This window comes from Hypanus sabinus, unplaced genomic scaffold, assembly GCF_030144855.1.
Source record: "Hypanus sabinus isolate sHypSab1 unplaced genomic scaffold, sHypSab1.hap1 scaffold_764, whole genome shotgun sequence".
NCBI lineage: Eukaryota > Metazoa > Chordata > Chondrichthyes > Myliobatiformes > Dasyatidae > Hypanus > Hypanus sabinus.
The window spans coordinates 75,021-93,943 of record NW_026781615.1 but is presented as its reverse complement, the minus strand read 5'-3'; the positions used below and the strand labels follow the sequence as shown (position 1 = coordinate 93,943).

At 46.0% G+C, this 18,923-nt stretch overlaps 1 protein-coding gene across 1 annotated transcript in view; it reads right to left on the bottom strand.

The window, feature by feature from the left end:
* Window positions 1-18,587, bottom strand: part of LOC132390092 (N-acetyllactosaminide beta-1,3-N-acetylglucosaminyltransferase 3-like) — a 31,363-nt gene extending 12,776 nt beyond the window's left edge. Inside the window, exon 1 of the mRNA XM_059962682.1 lies at window positions 18,516-18,587. Within this exon, the coding sequence (XP_059818665.1) occupies window positions 18,516-18,587 (72 nt within the window). The remainder of the gene's footprint in view (window positions 1-18,515) is intronic.
* Between the last annotated feature and the right edge of the window lie 336 nt (window positions 18,588-18,923).

The window sequence follows — 18,923 nt, the reverse complement described above, 5'->3', positions numbered from 1 at the left end:
TTCTGTCAGAAGTCAGTGGCGAGGTGGGAAATCAAGAGAAGGTTTACCAGACAGATATTTGCCCCTGCGAGTTTTTGTATGAGGAATCTGTTGTGATCTTGACTTGTGGTGTGACATAAAACAGGGGCTTGTATACATTACAGTTTTTCTTTAAACAACAATATGCGATTGTATCCGCGGTAATTTGGTATAATGAGTGGGAACTTCGATGGGACAAAGTATCCCGCGGAGTTTGACAGGGACGTGTACAAAATAGCTCCTGTTGTGTGAGGATCTGAAACCAGGCACCGCCAGTTGAAGACAGTTGAGATGTTTTCCCTCTCTCTGTGGGTCCAGCGTGTCATGGGAATGACCGTCCTCAATATTCAGGAGACAGAATATTCATCACACAGTAAGGAGAAACGGCTCCGGTATCTGTAAATGTGAGGGCGGGGAAGCACACCAGCGGGAGGAAAGTAAACAGACACATTCGTCATATTTTTTATCTGATTAATCATTTTATTTATTTCCAGTAAGTGAACACTGATCTGTGGAAATATATTCTTATCTTGCTGTACTCTTTAGGGCGTGGTTATCTCCAGACCGTTGCTGCCTTGCCCATTATTATAGTGGCCCCATTGTGGACAAATATTGAAGGTTGCTTTATAAACGGTCCGACTCTGATATCAGTGCAGCTGCAGCAGATGGGGTACCGTCACACCTGGCGAAAGCGACTGTCCACTGTTCACAAGGAAGAGTATTCCCAACCAGAGTTGATAGAGTCCGTCCTGCTGGTGTCTCTCTCTAATAAACCCATATTGAACTTTGCCCTCAGCTGTCACTGGGCTTTTCAGTCTGAGAATAAACTGGTCCAGAACTAAACAATAAACTAATTCGATCAGACCAACCGAAAGGAAACAGGAACCCTGGAGCAGACTGAATTGGAAAGAGATTCTGGATGTAATCTTTGTCACTGTGCACCGAAGTACAATCGGAAGCCGGTACCGAACGACACAATACAACCATTTGCCTGACTGAGGTTTGGTGTCCTTCAGTTCAAGCACTGGGGAGCGGGGTGTGGAGTTACATCCCGATCAGTGTGAGGTCCGGGTTGCTGACCGTGATCTCAACTGAACGTTCCGCAGGGTGTACTCACTCACTGTTTGGGCCCAGGGAATTCACTGGGAACGGAATCAAGAGCTCGGCACTTGTTTATTTGTTTCTCTCTGTATGTTTTTTTGTGCTACCTTGCGCAAAGATAGAGTCTATCTTAAGACTATCTGAAATAAAACTTTCTGAAGTACATCTCACGGTCACCTCCTGTACCTAATAGTGTGGCCGCTGAGTGTATGTCCGTGGTCTTCTACAGCTGTAAGCCGCCCAGTTCAGTCTTCGACATGTTACACGTTCAGTGATGCCTCTCTGCACGCTATTGTTGCAGCGTGGTTATTTGAGATACTGTCGTCTTCCTGACATATAGAATCAGTCTGGCCTTTTCCCTTCGATCTCTCTCATTCATAAGGAGTCTTTGCTCACGGACCTGCCGCAGCCTTACTTCTTTTCTGTGCTGTTCTCCGCAAACTGAAACTGTTGTAGGCGACAATCCCAGGAAATCCGCAGTTTCTGCGACATTATAAACTGCGCCGTCTGGCATTAACAACCATTCCACGTTCTAAGTCACTGAGATCACATTTCATCCCCATCCTGATGTTTTTGAGAGACCGAACGTACCCTGTTCCAAGGACTAGGAGAAGGAGAGACCCGCTGATGAAGCTCTGAGTTTAGTTAATGATTATCAACAGGAGTAGACTGAACATTAACCTGGGTGTGTCCATTACTTACAGAACCCGTAACACAGCCTCACTGGGACAGGGTGGTAACAGAACCTGGAGCCGCGGTACACGGTAAGAAGCTCTGTATACTGAAATATAAACATCATAAAGCCCGTTAACCACTTCTGTGAACACTTAAATGAGACTGAGAACGTATTGGTGGATTGAACAGTAGAACTGTAGGTGAATCGCTTTTGAAAGAAATAATAATTCCCTTCGACTAATTAGATCAACTTCCTGTGCATGCCCGGCGGGAAACTGGTGTAGTTGGAAGTGTTAATGGAAACGTCGCACTTTCAATGCAGTTGCGAATGAACAGCAAAGGCTAGGAAGGAGCTAGCTTCCAGATGTTGGGAACTGTCCCCGGGCTACAGTTTCCAGCAGGAGGCCGGCCTCTCCACACCCGGGGCTTTACTGATCGCTGACTGACGGAACCGAGGATTCGCTTTGTTTATTCCTTCGCTGGCGGGATCGACACTGTTACGAATGCGCCACAACTCTGAGGGGCCGAAGGGTACAAAGTCGCCCCCTCCTTTTTGAGAATCGCAAGATCGCTATTAATTCGGGTCTGGGACACAGGAAATGAGAGAGAATCCTCAAGGTTTTGGAATGTGTCCTGGCCTCAGCGAGACAAAGCCACGGATAACGGCCATTGTCTCTGGGAGACGGAATTGTGTATTGAGTACTGTACTATTCATTGAATCCCTCAGGGAATGACCAGAGTGGGCTGGTTGAGGGATTGCATCATCCCAACCTGATTGACATCTGAGACCCCGTGAGTAAGGATAAAAGAGGGTCTGGGGAACAACCTCTTCAGACGCACCAGGAGAAACGCTAGGAATCCCGTGACAGCGTTTAATAGCGACAGCCGGTGGGGGGTTCGTGTGCGTCCTTTCCGTTGCCTGGGGTTGGCGGCCTCCCCACGGAAGAACGGCTTAGCTAAAGGAGAAGCCAGAAGTGAACGGCCACCCCAACAAGACTCTGACGGATCGAAATCATAAAAGGAAGTGGCAAGGTTCTCCAAATCTCTCTCTCTCTCTCTCTCCAACCAAAGGCTGCAGCCTGCGTGAACAGAGTGACTTTTATATTTCCATCGGACAATACATTTATCCCCTAGACAACGATACAGCTATTTCTTATTGATTATTATTGTACCCGCACTTTTAGATTTAGTATTGACGACGTATATTATCTGTAAGTTTGCATTGATATTATTTTTGTGTATTTTTACTAATAAATACTGTTAAAAATCCTATCATCAGACTTCAAAGGACCTCTCTGTCTTTGCTGGTAAGTGACCCAGTTATGAGGTTCGTAACAACACTATCTGTCCATCCTAGGCGTCATTTCGGTCGGTAGCCGCAGGGAGAGGGTGAATTTATGAGAACTACCCACATTGCAGATTATAGCAAGGGGAGGGGGCTTTAAAGAGCTGATGGTTCCATTATATAATCGGTTGTAGAGACCTGTAGTGGATCACCGCCGGCAGTGTTGATGCCCTTCTGTCAGAAGTGTGTGGGTAGGTGAGAGATCTAAAGAAGTTTTAACAGAGAGTTATCTGCATCTTGTGAGTTGTCCTGTGATGAAGCCTTTGTGATCTTGGCTTTTTTCAGTGATTGAGAAGAATTCGACATGACCTAAGTTTACAGAGTGGTCTATACATCGCAGTCTTTTTTTTAAAAAAAAACAAGGTACTTGATTGCATCCATAGCAGTTTGGTAAAATCAGTGGGGTCTTTGATGAGACATAAAGTATCCCGCGGCGTCTTGACAGGGACGTGAACAAAATAGTCTCTGTTGTGGAGAACTGAAACTGGCTATCGCCAGTTGTAGACAGTTGAGTTGTTTTTTTTTTTCTCTCTGGGTCTAGTGTCTCATTGGAATGACCTCCTCAATATTCAGGAGAAGCAGATTATTGCAAATAATTCTGTAACCTCTGCAGTGTAATGGTCCTTGAAGGACATGTGAGTGACATGTTACAGGTGAGAGGCAGGATTAAGGCGCTGAGATCACAAATTGAACTAGGTCGGTCACAGTAAATTCAGCATGTGAATTTTATTAAATCTCGCTTCAACATCCTCTGGCTGACAAAAACACATCCAGTGAATTTAATGTTAAAGGGCTTTTCATCATTCAGTAAACATAGCACCCCCCCCCCCATAAACCCCCGCATCCCCGTGAGGCAACTTTCAGGGATCTGAACGGGAGGAACGCAAATAGACCCATTAGTGATAATTTTATCTGCTTGATCAGGTCACTTATCTCCAGCAAGTGAACGCTCATCTGAAGGTGAAATATATTTTTATCTTGTACTTTTTAGGGCGTGGTTATCTCCAGATTGTAATCTCGACACAGTTGCCGCCTTGCCCATTATTTTACTGGCCCCATTGTGGACAAATTTTGAAATTTGCTTTATCAAAGGGCTGACTCTGAGATCAGTGGAGCTCCAGGCAGTGGAAGCACAGTTAAATCTGGTGAAATTGAAGGACCAGAGTTCAAAAGAAAATATTATTCCAAAAGCATAACTTTTCATCCGACTTCACATTGCCCGTCCTGATGTTGTGTCTTTCCAATAATTCCACAACGATCGTTGCCTTTAGCTGTCACTACCGTTTTCAGTCTGAAAATAAATTGATCCCCAAGTATACAATAAATTAATGCCAAGAGAAAGTCTGCAGAAGCTGGAAATCCAAACGACAAACACGAAATGCTGGAGGAACTCAGCAGGCCAAGAAGCATCTACAGAAAGGAGAACAGTCGAAGTTTCGGGCCCAAACCCTTCAGCAGGACTGGAGAAAACAGAAAAAAAGAAAGATGTTGGTACAGAGCTAGAAGGAGAGAGAAGGGGGTTGGAGGAAGAAGCAGAAAGTGATAGGTGAAACAGGGAGGGGAGGTATGACATAAAATGCGGGGAAATTGATTGGTGAAAGTGATACACGGCCGGAGAAGTGGGAATCTGATAGGAAAGGACAGAATGCCAGGGGAAAAGAAAAGTGCACCGGAGAGAGGCAATAGGCAGGTAGAGTTAAGGCCAGAGAGGGAAAGGGGAATGGGGAATGATGACGTGGGGGGAGCTATTACCTGAAGTTTGAGAAATTAATGATCATGCTATCAGGTGAGAGGCTACCCAGACGTAATATAAGGTGTTGGTCCTCCAGTCTGAATGTCGCCTCACCACAACAGTGGAGGAGACCAGGGATTGACATGTCGGAATATGCATGGGAAGTGGAATTTAAATGGCTGGCCACTGGGAGTTTCTGCTTTTTCCGGCAGACAAAGTGTCGGTGTTCCGCAACGTGGTGCTGCAGAAGGGTCTCGGCCCAAAACGTCGACTGTCCTGTTTTCCATAAATGCTGCCTGGCCCGCTGAGTTCCTCCAGCATTCTGAGCGTGTTGCAATGAATTAGTGTGTTGACACCAACTGAACGGAGCCGGGATGCGGGTCGCGGTTGCTCCCTGGCGCAGATCGAGTTGTGGACAGATACTGGATGTAATCTGTGTCACCGTGCACTGAGGCACAATAGGAAGCCTGGACCGAACAGCACAATGGAATCATTTGCTTGAATCAGCTTTTGTGTCATATACTTAATGCGTTGTGGAGCAGGGTGTGGAATTACATGCTGAATGATGTGAAGCCCAGGTTTACATGTGTGTTATCAACTGAATCTTGCTCACGGTGTGTTCACTTACTGTTTGCACCCACTAAGTTCAGGGACTCGAACTCGCTGGAACAGAAAGAGAAGCTCAGCACCAAGTACACACAGAGACCTTACTGGGTGGGGAACGTTGTGGTGTTTCAATACGTCCCTCGTCAGGAGAGGATTTCCAGTGTTTCTACCCGTTCGATATCGTCTTTAAAACTGTGTGGCATTACGGACATGGAAGATTTTTACTGTGTGTGTGTTGTTTTTAAGGAAAACAGACATGCATCTGGCAGTGATAATTACAATGCAGGGATTACAGAATTAATGGTAATAATCTGCTTCTGCTGAATGTTGAGGAGACCATTCCAGAGACGGGAGGAGAGAGAGGGGGAGAGGAAGGAAGGGGTGCACAGAGAGATGGGGAGAGAGGGGCAGAGGGGAGAGGGGGGGGAGGGGAAGAAGGGGGTCGGGGGGAGAAGCGGGGAGAGAGGAGGGGAGATGGGGAGAGAGAAGGGGGGGAAAGAGAAGTGGGAGAGCGGGGGAGAGTGGAGGAGAGTGGGGGAGAGAGTGGGGTCTGAGAAAGCGGGAGAGGGCGAAGAGAGGGGGTGAAAAGGGTGGAGGGAGAAGAGGAGGGAGACTGTCTTCAACTGCTTTCAGTTCCTGCCAGAACAGGAACTATTCTGTCGACGTCCCTGTCAAGAAGCCGCAGTATACTTTATTTCTCATCAAATACCCCACTGATTTTACCAAACTACTACGGATACAATCAAGTACATTGTTATTTAAAAAAAAAACTGCAAAGTATACACCATCCGGTAAACTTAGGTCATGTCGAATTCTTCTCAATCACTGAAAAAAGCCAAGAGCACAGAGGTTTCCTCACAGGACAACTCACACGGTGCAGATGTCTCTCTGTTAAACCTTCTTTTGATCCACACACTTCTGAAAGAAGGGAATCAAGGCTGCAGGCAGTGATCCACAACAGGTCCCACCAACCAACTAGACAATAGAACCATCACCTCTTTACACCCCTCCCCGCCGTCCCCTCCCCCGCTATAACCTGCAGTGTGAGTAGTTCTCATAATTTCTTTTTCTTTTGCACAGGATACGTTCTGTCTCAGACAAACATCGCAATGGAGGGGACATGTGATCTCAATGATTTTGAGAGTGGAATGTTTGTTCACGCCGGACGGTACAGTTTTATAGACGATAGGTGCAGAAGTAGGTCGTTCGGCCCTTCGAGCCATCACTGCCATTCACTGTGATCATGGCTGATCATCCGCAATCAGTACCCCGTTCCTGCCTTCTCCCCATATCCCTTGAATCCGCTGTCTTTAAAATCTTTATCTAATTCTTACTTGAAAGCATCCAGAGAACTGGCCTCCACTGCTTTCTGAGGCAGATCATTCCGTAGATCCACAAGTGTCTGGGTGAAAAAGATTTTCCTCAACTCTGTTCTAAATGGCCTACCGCCCTACCCCTTATTCTTAATCTGTGGCCTCTGCTTTGGACTTCCCCAACATCGGGAACATTTTTCCTGCCTCCAGCGTGTCCAATCCCTTCATAATCTTATATGTTTCAATCCGATCCCCTCTCATCCTCCTAAATTCCAGTGTTCCAGTGAAAACACTGTCATTCAAGCGTGAAGAAAGTTTAACTCTTTGTGGTGCAGGGAAGAGCGATAGAACCAATGACGCGATGTAAACTCCATTAGCTGGGGTCTCGAAGGTCGACTGTTCTTTTCTCCATAGACGCTGCCTGGCCTGCAGAGTTCCTTTAGCATTTTGTTTGGGTTGCTCAGATTTCCAGCATCTGCTGATTTATCTTGTTTCAGAGAGATCGGTGACGGGTGACTGCTCCTTTGGATATTTCATATGTCACTACCGGGGTGAAAATGCTTTCTGCTCACATTCAGTAGTAATCACCCAGGAGAGTAATTCTGGTTGACGGCAAATACGTCGTTTCTCTTAATCCATTTGGACAGTAATTGCCTCGTTAACATTAACGTGTCAGAACTCCCTTCTCCCACTAAATTCACTCCCGGTTTTGACCAAATCCGAGCCTCGCTCTAAATCCTGAATAGCTGTGCAGAATCATAGACAACACTTACCTCTGATGCTGTAATCGGCCGGCGTTCAGTGTGGTCCCAGCAAATCACAGTCCGACTTCCACGGTGACCAACAATGGTCCTGCACGGTGTGCTCACCCTGTACGGAGCTGCTGCTCCCGAGGCCGCTGGGCTGTGATGTGTCCGCCGCTCATTACAGATGGACAGGGCCGGGTGAGCCGGGGTAGAGCGGGACTGCCGCAGTCCGGGTCACACTAACTCTCACCGGCTCAGGACGGGTCTGACAGCGGGAGGAGGCGGGAGTGGTCACTCATTACAGATGGACAGGGCCGGGTGAGCCGGGGTAGAGCGGGACTGCCGCAGTCCGGGTCACACTAACTCTCACCGGCTCAGGACGGGTCTGACAGCGGGAGGAGGCGGGAGTGGGGTCAATGTCGCAACCCTAAAGAGGAAAACAAACAGGCTGCGTTAACCTTTCTGTCCGGGTTTCCGTGTGGATCTCTCCTTTTTCTTTCATCGCAACCAGTGGGAAGGTCTGAACTCCGCCCTCTGTGTAAGAAAGTCTGCCTGACATGGGTAGAATTTCAGCTCAAACCTCCCTCGCCTGTTCAGGTACAGGGGGCTGCACTTCTGCTGAAGTTAAAGCAAACACGTTCGACTATATATTTCTACGAACTGGAAAAAAACTGGGAGAGATGTTTGCATTTCCATCTGGACAACTATTGTCACAAGAACTCTCCCCGCCCACGGTTTCATTCCACACCGCGCTGGAAATACTTGCCGAATTTAATTCTCTTAAAAGTCATTTATTCCAAATGGCCAGAGGTTTTACCGAGGGAGGGAGTGACGCACTCACTGAAAATCGTCACATACGTTAAAGTGGTCGACAGGGAGGGAAGGACGCACTGATTGAGATGAGCATGGGGGAGGGGGGAGCTGTTTGCCGATTAAAAATGGGAGCCTCACTCCCCTCTGTCCCCTGACCTAACTCTCACTAGCCTCATCCCTCAACCCCATCTACCCTGTCCATACCCCTCATGATTATGTAGACTTCCATAAAATCTCCCCCAAATCGTCCGCGTTCCAAGGAACAAAGTCGTAACATATTCAATCTTCCCTTATAACTCAGGTCCCCCAGTCGCAGCAACATCCTTGTAAATTTTCCTTGTATTCTGTCAACCTTATTTACATCTTTCCTGTGGGTAGGTGACATAAACTGCAAACATACTACAAATTAGGCCTCATAACTATCTTATATCATGCAGTCACCTGTACTGAATACTTTAATTTATGAAGGCGATTGTGCCATAGATTTCTTTACTAACTTATCTGGGTGTGCTGCCACTTTTAGTGAGTTATGGATCCGTATTCCCGGATGCCTTTGTCCTACCGCACCCCTCAGTGCCGAACCCTTCATTGTGTAAGACCCACCCTGGTTGATCCTACTGAAGCGTAACAGCTCACAAGCCTGCATTAAACTCCATCTGCCATTGTCAGACATTTTTACTCCTGGCGCAGATCTCGCTGTCAGCTCTGTTAGTTTTCCTCGCTGTCAAATACACCCCGAACTTGGTTTCATCTGCCAATTTGCTGATCCGGATAATCTAATTATCATCGAGATCATTGATAAAGTTGACAAACAACAACGGATATCAGCACCGATCCCTCTGGAAATCCACAAGTCACGGGTCTCCAGTCAGAGAGGCAACCATCTGCTACCACTCTCTGCCTTCCTCCTCTATGCTAATGTCTACTCCCATTTAATAAATCAACTTGAATGCCAAGACAATGAAATTTATTGGTCAACACCCTATGCGGGACCTTGTCAAATGCCTTGCTAAAGTCCATGTAGACAATATCTAGAGCGTTGCCTTCATCAACTTTCCTGGTAACATTCCTTGTCACCTGTTTGAAAAACTCAATTGATTGTCCAGAACACACAAAGTCATGTTGGATGTCCGTAATCAGTCTGATGACGGATGCTGCCCGACCTGCTGAGTTCATCCAGCTTGTTTGTACGTTTTGTTTTCTTTACCAGGGCCTCAATACCACGGAGCAGAGCTGTCGTTCGCCATACTTACTTTGAATCTGATGACATTGGGATCACCAGATGCAAACAGTTTCCCTACACAGACTTCTATTACCTCTGTCCTGTCTCAGTCCCCAATGGGAGATCAAGTATCACACTTGAGTCTTTGGGACTTCAATGTACTGATTAATGAAACTTCTGTTAGACATTTGTCAACTACATGAGTACATCTACAGTATGAGAGTTCCAGTCTGTATGTGGAGGGTTAAAATCATATTATAACAAATTATGGTTCTTGCAATATTCTCTGACGTCTAATAATTTGATCCTCTAAATCCCACAGACTCTTGGGTGGTCTATAAGATAGACCCATTAACATGTTCAAACAAATTTTATTTCTTCGATCTACCCATAAAACCTCACTAGATGAGTTCTCCCATCTGCCCTTACTGCACACTGCCGTGACAGTTTCCCTGAGTGAAACCACCCCTACCCCTTTAATCCCTCACGCTCTGTCCTGTCCAAAACAACAGAACCCCAGATTATTGATCTGCCAGTTCTCTGCAAGCCAGTCTCATTAATGGTGACAATATCATAATGTCATGTGTTAATCCATGACCTAAGCTCATCTGCCTTTCCTTCAATAAAATACATCGTGGGAATTTTTTTGGTGTTTCCGCCAATTTCAGGAGAGTGAGGAAATGGTGGGTGCTGTCGTCACACAGATTTACAAGGGATTTCAGACACCCCAGAGAAACAGGAGTTGTATTCTGTGAATGCTTCAGAGATGGGGTCATTTTTGCTGCAGTTGGAAGTTTGAACATCCCTTAGAAGGCTAACAATTATACCAGTGCCCAGGAAGAGCAACTTCATGTCCCTGTGTGTCAGCATCTCTGAGGATCTCCAGGGCCCAGCATACCGATGCAGTTACAAAGAATGCACGGCAGCTATTACAAAACCGTGGCATCAACCATTAGGGATCTGCTTCAGCAAGGAGATGCCCTCTTCTCGTTGGTATCAGCAGGAAGGTGGTACAGGAGATTGAGGGCACACACTCAACTACTCAGGAACCGCTTCCTTCCCTCTGCCATCCCATTTCGGAATTGACATGGAACCCACGAACGTACTTCACTGAATTTATTTTTGCAATACTTATTTAATTTAACTTTTAGTAACAGATACTTATTGTAACGCGGTTCTGTTTTCTATTATTAGAAGCCGTGTTGGCTAAATAACTTTTCCCACGCTTGCTTTCGAATCGTAACCCCTGATTCGGGAACTGTTTTTAACCTTGACATAAACAGTGGAGAATCTCAACCGTGCAGACAGGATAATGCAAGAACACAAATACCACGACCGACAGAGGAGACTTGAAATAGTGCGAATAACTTCTTGCAAAACACACTAAATGCCGGAGGAAATCAGCAGGCCAGGCAACATCTCGGAAAGGAGTCATATCGAAGGATTTTGGCCCAAAACGTCGTCCGTTCACTCTTTTCATAGATGCTGTCTGGCCTGCTGAGTTTCTCCAACATTTCGTGTGTGTTGCTCCGGAATCTGTAAATTTTCGCTTGTTTGCAAGTAACTTCTTGATCACTAATCCAAAACGCAGGTAACGTGTTCGTTGGAAATAAAGATCGGAAATAAATATCAGAAGCTGAATTATTCTCACCTTAAGAATGTTCAGTTTCCGTGTGGGTAGATTCTAACTTTACAGCAGACAGTCAGGCGAGGGTCATTTAGTAGCTTCGGGGGAGGAGGGGAAGGGGGGGTGCTAATCTGTGAAAACTCACAGCACGATTCTCTGTGGTGTCCACAGGGCGAATTCCAACACACAGACATCCCTCAGAGCGGGGAACGGCTTCTCTGCTGAAACCATACAAACCAGTTCGACTTTCCGCACTCACCTTCAACTGTGAACAAAGCTAATTTAACACTGCGTTTAAATATTTCTGTTACAGGGGGAAAATAAATAAAAACACCGATGATATAGAAAAGAAAGTTCACCAGTGTCTGCAATCTGAATTTCGACTTGTTTGAATTCCGATCGGACTTTAAGAGTTTTTACATATCTATTAAAAATACACAATTTAATTAAATAAATATATCTGCAGCATTGTCCACTGCGACGATCCGAACGGCAACATCTTAGAGTAGTTCTGTATTCCGAATAGTTTTTCGTGTGTATGTGAGTGAGTGAGTGAGTAAGAGGGGTGAGAGGGAGGAGAGGGACAGAGACTATTTCCCTGCCCCGTGGGGACATTGCGCATATCATTGTCGGTGCGAAAGGCTTTTCGGCAGCGACGAGAACAACTGGAGAAGGTTTGCAATTGAAGGTAATCGTTTCTTTTAATCCATTTGGTCAATAATTAATTCGTTAATTTGAAGATTTCAGATTCCCCTTCTCCCACTGAATTCCCTCCCGGTCCCGACAGAAGCCGAATCCCGTGGAAAACGTTCCCTGATTCTGGAGAATCGGAGACAACACTTACTGTGATGTTGAAACCGGACCGAGTTCAGTGCGGTCCCGGGTGAACGGTGCTCACCGTGCACGCAGATTTCAGTCTGAGCCGCTACACCCGAGATCATTTGGTTATACAGTGTCAGTCGCTCATTACAAAAACACTTGCTCTCCTCCCACCCACCCCTGCCCGTTGTGCTCTCCTCCCAATCCCACCCCCGTCTTCTTTTCCTCCCGCTCTCTCATCCCCACCTACCCCTCGTTCTCTCCTCCCCCTCCCGCTCTCTCCTCATCCCATGCTCTCTCCTCCCCGCTAGACGCTCCTTCCTCTTTCCCTACTCTCCCTTTCCTTCTTTCCCTACACCCTACCCCGCTCTCTCGCGCCTTCACCCCTCGTCTTCTCTTTCCTCTCCAGGTACGGACTGTCTATCCCCTTCGCACCCCTCTTCTCTTTCCCCACTTTATATACGCCCCTCCGGGTGAGGGGGGGGGGGTGAGAGGGAGGGGAAGAGTAGGGAGTGGGACGGCAGGGGTAAATAGTAGAGCAACTTTTGCAGGACGATGCTGCGTAGCAGAGGGAGATGGAGGTAGGGAGGGTGGTGTTGAGGGAAAGGAAGTGTTGAGAGAGGGGGATGAGTTGAGAGAGGGGGTGTGTGCTGAGACAGGGGAGTGCGGAGAGAGGGGATGCCCAGGGAAGGGGGTGTGCGCGGGTAGAGAGGGTGGAGGGAGGGGTGGGGTGTTGAGGGAGAGGGTGTGTGCTGAGAGAGGCGGTGTGCTTAGGGAAGGAGGTGCTAAGACGGGGTGGAGGGAGAGGTGGGGAGTTGAGGGAGGGGGTGTGTGCTGAGAGGAGTTGTGCGTGGGGAGGGAGGTGCTGAGAGGGGGGTGTTGAGAAAGGGTGGATGGAGAGGGTGTGTTGAGAGAGGGGGATATGTTGAGAGAGGGGGTGCTTGGAGAGGGAGGTGCTGAGAGGGGTGTGTAGAGAAAGTGTGGAGGGAGGGGGTGTGTTGAGAGAGGGGTGTGCTTGGGGAAAGGGGTGCTGAGGGGTGGTGTGTGCTGAGAGAGGGGGTGCTTGTGGAGAGGGGTGTTGAGAAGGGGGTGTTGAGATTTATTCCCAGGGTGAGGATTTTCACTTCAGGACATCACAGATGTTCTTCTTCAAAGAATGTCGTTTCCCGTCCTTTTCCACTGATGCTGCTCTCACCCGAATCTCCTCCATTTCCTTCTGCCTTAACAGTGATGGTCTTCCTCTTGTCATAAACTACCACCCAGTCAGGTTCTGCATCAACACAACATTCTCCACAACTTCAGTCATCTCAAAAAAGGATCCTAACACTAACGCTAACTCACCTACACTTCCACAGTGATCCGTCCCCACTAATCTGCCTCCTGGCACTTATCTCTGTAGGCGGCCAGAATGCTACACCTGCCAGTCCTTCCAAGAGAGGCAACACTTCACCTGCAGATATGTTGGACTGAAAGATTGTAAATGTCACTCCGCTCTTTAAGATGCGAGGACCGTAAAAAAAAAGGAAATTATAGGCCAGTTATCCTTATGTTAGTGGTTGGGGAGCAGTTGGAGTCTATTATTAAGAATGAGGTTTCGGGGTACTTGGAGACTAATGATAAAATAAGTCAAAGTCATCATGGTTTTTGTGGAGAGAAATCTTGCCCGATAAGCCTACTAGAGTTCTTTGAGGAAGTAACCAGCAGGGTGGTCAAAGGGAAGACAGTGGATATACTTTGCTTACATTTTCAGAAGACATTTGGTAAGGTGCCACACATGAGGCTGCTTAAAAAGCTAAAATCCTGTGGCATTACTGGAATAGGGGAATGGTTGACAGGCAGAAGGCTGTCAGTGGGAATAAAAGGAGGCTTTTCTCGTTGGCTGCCGGTGACTAGTGGTGATCCTCAGGGGTCAGTATTGGGACCACAGTTCTTCACATTATTTATCAGTGATTTAGATAATGGAATGTGGATGGCTTTGTGGCAAAGTTTGTGGATGATACGAAGATAGGTGGAGCAATAGGTAGTGCGGATGAAGCAATGACTCAGACAAATTGAAAGAATGGACAAAAAGTGTCAAAGGGAATACAGTGTTGGGAAAAGTATGATAACACATTCTGGTAGAAGGAACAATAGTGCAGACTATCATCTAAATGGGGAGAAGGTTCAAACATCACAAGTGCAGAAAGGATCATGAGTACACGTGCAAGGTTAATTTCCTTGAACGTTAATTTAAAGGTTGAGTCTGTAGTGAAGAAGGCAAGTGCAATGCTGTTCTTTATTTCAAAGGGAATAGAATATAAAAGCAAGGAGAAAATTCTGAGTACACTAATCTGAGTACAAAATTCTGAGATACTAATCGGGCCATACTTTCAGTATTGTCAACAGATTTGTGTCCAATATCTCGGAAACGATGTGTTGTCATCGTTGAGTGACCGCAGGAGGTTCATGAGGATGATTCCAGCAATGAAGAGGTTCACATATGAGGAGCATGTGGCAGCTTTGGGCCTGTACTGACTGGAATTACAGGAATGCTGGGGGATCTCATTGAAACCTACCGAATGTTGAAAGGACCGGCGAGTTTAGATGTGGAGAGAATGGTGGGCGTATCCAAACCTAGAGGACACAGCCTCAAAATTGAGGGGTAACTGTTTAGAAAAGATGAAAAAATGATTTTTTTCTTTAGACAGAGAGTAGTGAATCTGTGGAATGCTCTGCCACAGACTGTAGTGGAGGCCAAGTCTGTGGGAATATTTAAGGCAGAGGTTGATAGTCTCCTGATCGGTCAGGGCATCAAAGGTTATGGCTAGAAGGCAGATGTATGGGGTTGAGTGAGTGGGATCAGGGGTCAGCTATGATGGAGTGGCGGAGCTGAATTGATAGGCTAAATTCTGCTCCAAGTCATATGGTCTGGTGAATGTTACAACCTGATTTTTTTTATAAGAATCATGAAATAATTTTTTTAGAGACAACTGTAGATAATGTGAGTCTGAAAGAAAAAGTTGTACAATTCCGGAAACTCACAGCAAGCAGGTAATTGATAACGTTGCAGTTTCGAGACCATTGGTACTGTTCTTTATATCAGTTTTCAGATTCACTGACCTTCCCTGCAGCAGAAATAGCTTAGCAGAATACTAATGTGAATGCTTTCACATCGGAATGATATTGAAATGTTAAACCGATTGGATTTCATTTTCGCAGAGTGACCACTCACTGGAATGTGGAATGTGCAAGGCCAGACAGCTGCTTACACCAGACCCTGGTGAAACTCCTGGTGTGGAATACAGAGACCAAAAACTGTAATCTCACCCTGGATTTGCTCAGTGATTTGTGATTAGCCACGTCTAACAACCTTTGCACTGTGGATGAATAAACAGTTAGTCTAATTATTCCGTCCAGTCACAGCACCTCTCTCACTCATCCATACCTCCTCACTGTCGTTCTCTTTCATTGAAACAAAGAAAGTCAACAGCACAACACAGGCCCTTCGGCCCACAAAGCTGAGTCCAACATGTCTTTACTTTGGAAATCACCTAGGTTTACACATAACCCCCTATTTCACTCAGCTCCATGTACCTATCTAGGAGCCTCTTAAAGGAACCTGTCATATCCACCTCCACCACCGTCACCAACAGCCCATTCCACGCACTCGCCACTCTCTGTACCTACTCCTGTCATCTCCTCTGCAGCTACTTCCAAGCACTTTAAAACTGTGCCCTCTCGTGTTAGCCATTTCCGCCCTGGGGAAAAAAGCCTCTGACAATCCGCAGGATCAATGCCTCTCATCATCTTGTACACCTCTATCAGACCACCTCTCATCCTCCGACGCTCCAAGGAGAAAAGGCCGAGTTCACTCGAACTGTTTTCAAAACGCATGCTCCCCAATCCAGGCAAAATCCTTGTAAATCTCCTCTCACCTTTTCTATGGTTTCCACATCCTTCCTGTAGTGAGCCGATGCTTTCTTCTACATCTCTTTCCTCCAATCCCTGCACTTACCTCATTCTGTTCCGCACACATCACCCTCACTCATCCTTTTCCAACAACCCTCGTGCTCACTCCACACTTGAAACCACTTCTCCTGAAACCCGTTTCCCTCAGCCCTCCCTCATTGATTACATTGTCATCTCCATTTTGCCCCTCACTTTTAACCTTACATCAACAAAATTAAAGGGGTATTTAGCATGTTTCCTTTAACAGGGAATCATACACGTTTCATACACTGTGTAATGTCTTTGTATTAAAGAATTTCACATTTGTGAATGTCATGGAGTGATTTTTCTTAAAAGCATCGTGGAAAAAATACTTTTAAAACAACTGCAGATATGTGAGTTTGAAGTAAAAATAGTCAAATTCTGCAATTTCACAGCAACTAGGGCAGCAACTGTAATTGGTTACGTAGCTGGTTCAAGCCCATCCTATAAGATAAATTACATATTCATTGGTTTATTGCTCTTCCCTGCAGAAGAAATAGTTAATAGTTAAACTATTAACTATTAACAGTTTAGCATCTTTGCATGTACAGAAATAGACAATAGACAATAGACAATAGGTGCAGAAGTAGACTATTCGGCCCATTGAGCTTGCACCCCCATTCCGAGATCATGGCCGATCAACTACTATCAATACCCGGTTCCTGCCTTGTCCCCATATCCCTTGACTCCCCTGTCCATAAGATACCTATCTAGCTCCTTCTTGAAAGCATCCAGAGAATTGGCCTCCACTACCTTCCGAGGCAGTGCATTCCAGACTCCCACAACTCTCTGGGAGAAGAAGTTTTTCCTCTCAATCTCCTTAATTCCAGCATATACAAACCCAGTCTCTCTAACCGCTCTGCGTAAGACAGTCCGGACATCCCAGGAATTAACCTTGTGAATATACGCTGCACTTCCTCGACAGCCAGGAGGATGTCCTTCCTTAACCCTGGAGAACAAAACTCTGCACAATACTCCAAGTGTGGTCTCACCAGGGCCCTGTACAAATGCAAAGGGATTTCCTTGCTCTTGTACTCAATTCCCTTTGTAATAAAGGCCAACATTCCATTAGCCTTCTTCACTGCCTGCTGCACTTGCTCATTTACCTTCAGTGACTGATGAACAAGGACTCCTAGATTTCTTTGTATTTCTCCCTTACCTAACTCTACACCGTTCAGATAATAATCTGCCTTCCTGTTCTTACTCCCAAAGTGGATAACCTCACACTTATTCACATTAAACGTCATCTGCCAAGTATCTGCCCACTCACCCAGCCTATCCAAGTCACCCTGAATTCTCCTAACATCCTCATCACATGTCACACTGCCACCCAGCTTAGTATCATCAGCAAACTTGCTGATGTTATTCTCATTGCATTTATCTAAATCGTTGATATAATTCGTAAACAGCTGTGGTCCCAATACCGAGCCCTGTGGCACCCCACTAGCCATTCCTAGAAACACCCATTCACCACTACCTTTTGCTTTCTATCTGCCAACCAGTTTTCTATTCATGTCAATATCTGATCCCCAAAGCCATGAGCTCTGATTTTACCCACCAATCTCCTATGTGGGACCTTATCAAATGCCTTCTGAAAATCGAGGTACACTACATCCACTGGATCTCCCTTGTTCAACATCCCGGTTACATCCTCGAAAAACTCCAACAGATTAGTCAAGCATGATTTGCCCTTGGTAAATCCATGCTGGCTCGGCCCAATCCTATCACTGCTATCTAGATATGCCACTATTTCATCTTTAATAATGTACCCTAGCATCTTCCCCACTACTGATGTTAGGCTGACAGGACGATAGTTCTCTGCTTTCTCCCTCCCTCCTTTCTTAAAAAGTGGGATAACATTAGCCATTCCCCAATCCTCAGGAACTGATCCTGAATCTAAGGAATATTTTAAAATGATTACCAATGCATCTGCAATTTCCAGAGCAACCTCCTTTAGTTCCCTAGGATGCAGACCATCTGGGCCTGGGGATTTGTCAGCCTTCAGTCCCATCAGTCTACTCATCACCGTCTCCTTCCTAATGTCAATCTGTTTAATTTCCTCTGTTACCCTATGTCCTTGGCCCATCCAAACATCTGGGAGATTGCTTGTGTCTTCCCTAGTGAAGATAGATCTAAAGTACTTATTAAATTCTTCTGCCATTTCTCGGTTTCCCATAACAATTTCACCCAATTCATTCTTCAAGGGCCCAACATTGTTCTTAACTATCTTCTTTCTCTTCACATACCTAAAAAAGCATTTGCAAATTATTTTATATTCCGGGCTAGCTTGCGTTTGTGCCTCATTTTTTCTCCCCGTATTGCCTTTTTCGTTAAGTTCTGTTGTTCCGTAAAAATTTTCCAATCATCTGTCTTCCCACTCATCTTAGCTCTGTCATACTTCTCCTTTTTTAATGCTATGCAATCTCTGACTTCCTTTGTCAACCACTGTGGCCCCTTTCCCCCCTTTGAATCCTTCCTTCTCCGGGGGATGAACTGATTTTGCACCTTGTGCATTATTCCCAAGAATACCTGCCATTGCTCTTCCACTGTATTTTCTGCTAGGATATATGTCCATTTAACGTTGGCCAGCTCCTCCCTCATGGCTCCATAGTCTCCGTTGTTCAACTGCAACACTGACACCTCCGATCTGCCCTTAACCTTCTCAAATTGCAGATAAAAACTTATCATATTATGGTCACTACCTCCTAATGGCTCCTTTACTTCAAGATCGCTTTTCAAATCCTGTTCATTACATAACACTAAATCCAGAGTAGCCTTGTCCTTGGTTGGCTCTCATACAAGCTGTTCCAAGAATGCATCCCGTAGGCACTCTACAAACTCCCTATCCTGGGGTCCAGCACCAACCTGATTCTCCCAGTTCACCTGCATGTTGAAATCCCCCATAACTACTGCGACATTGCCTTTGCCAGATGTCAA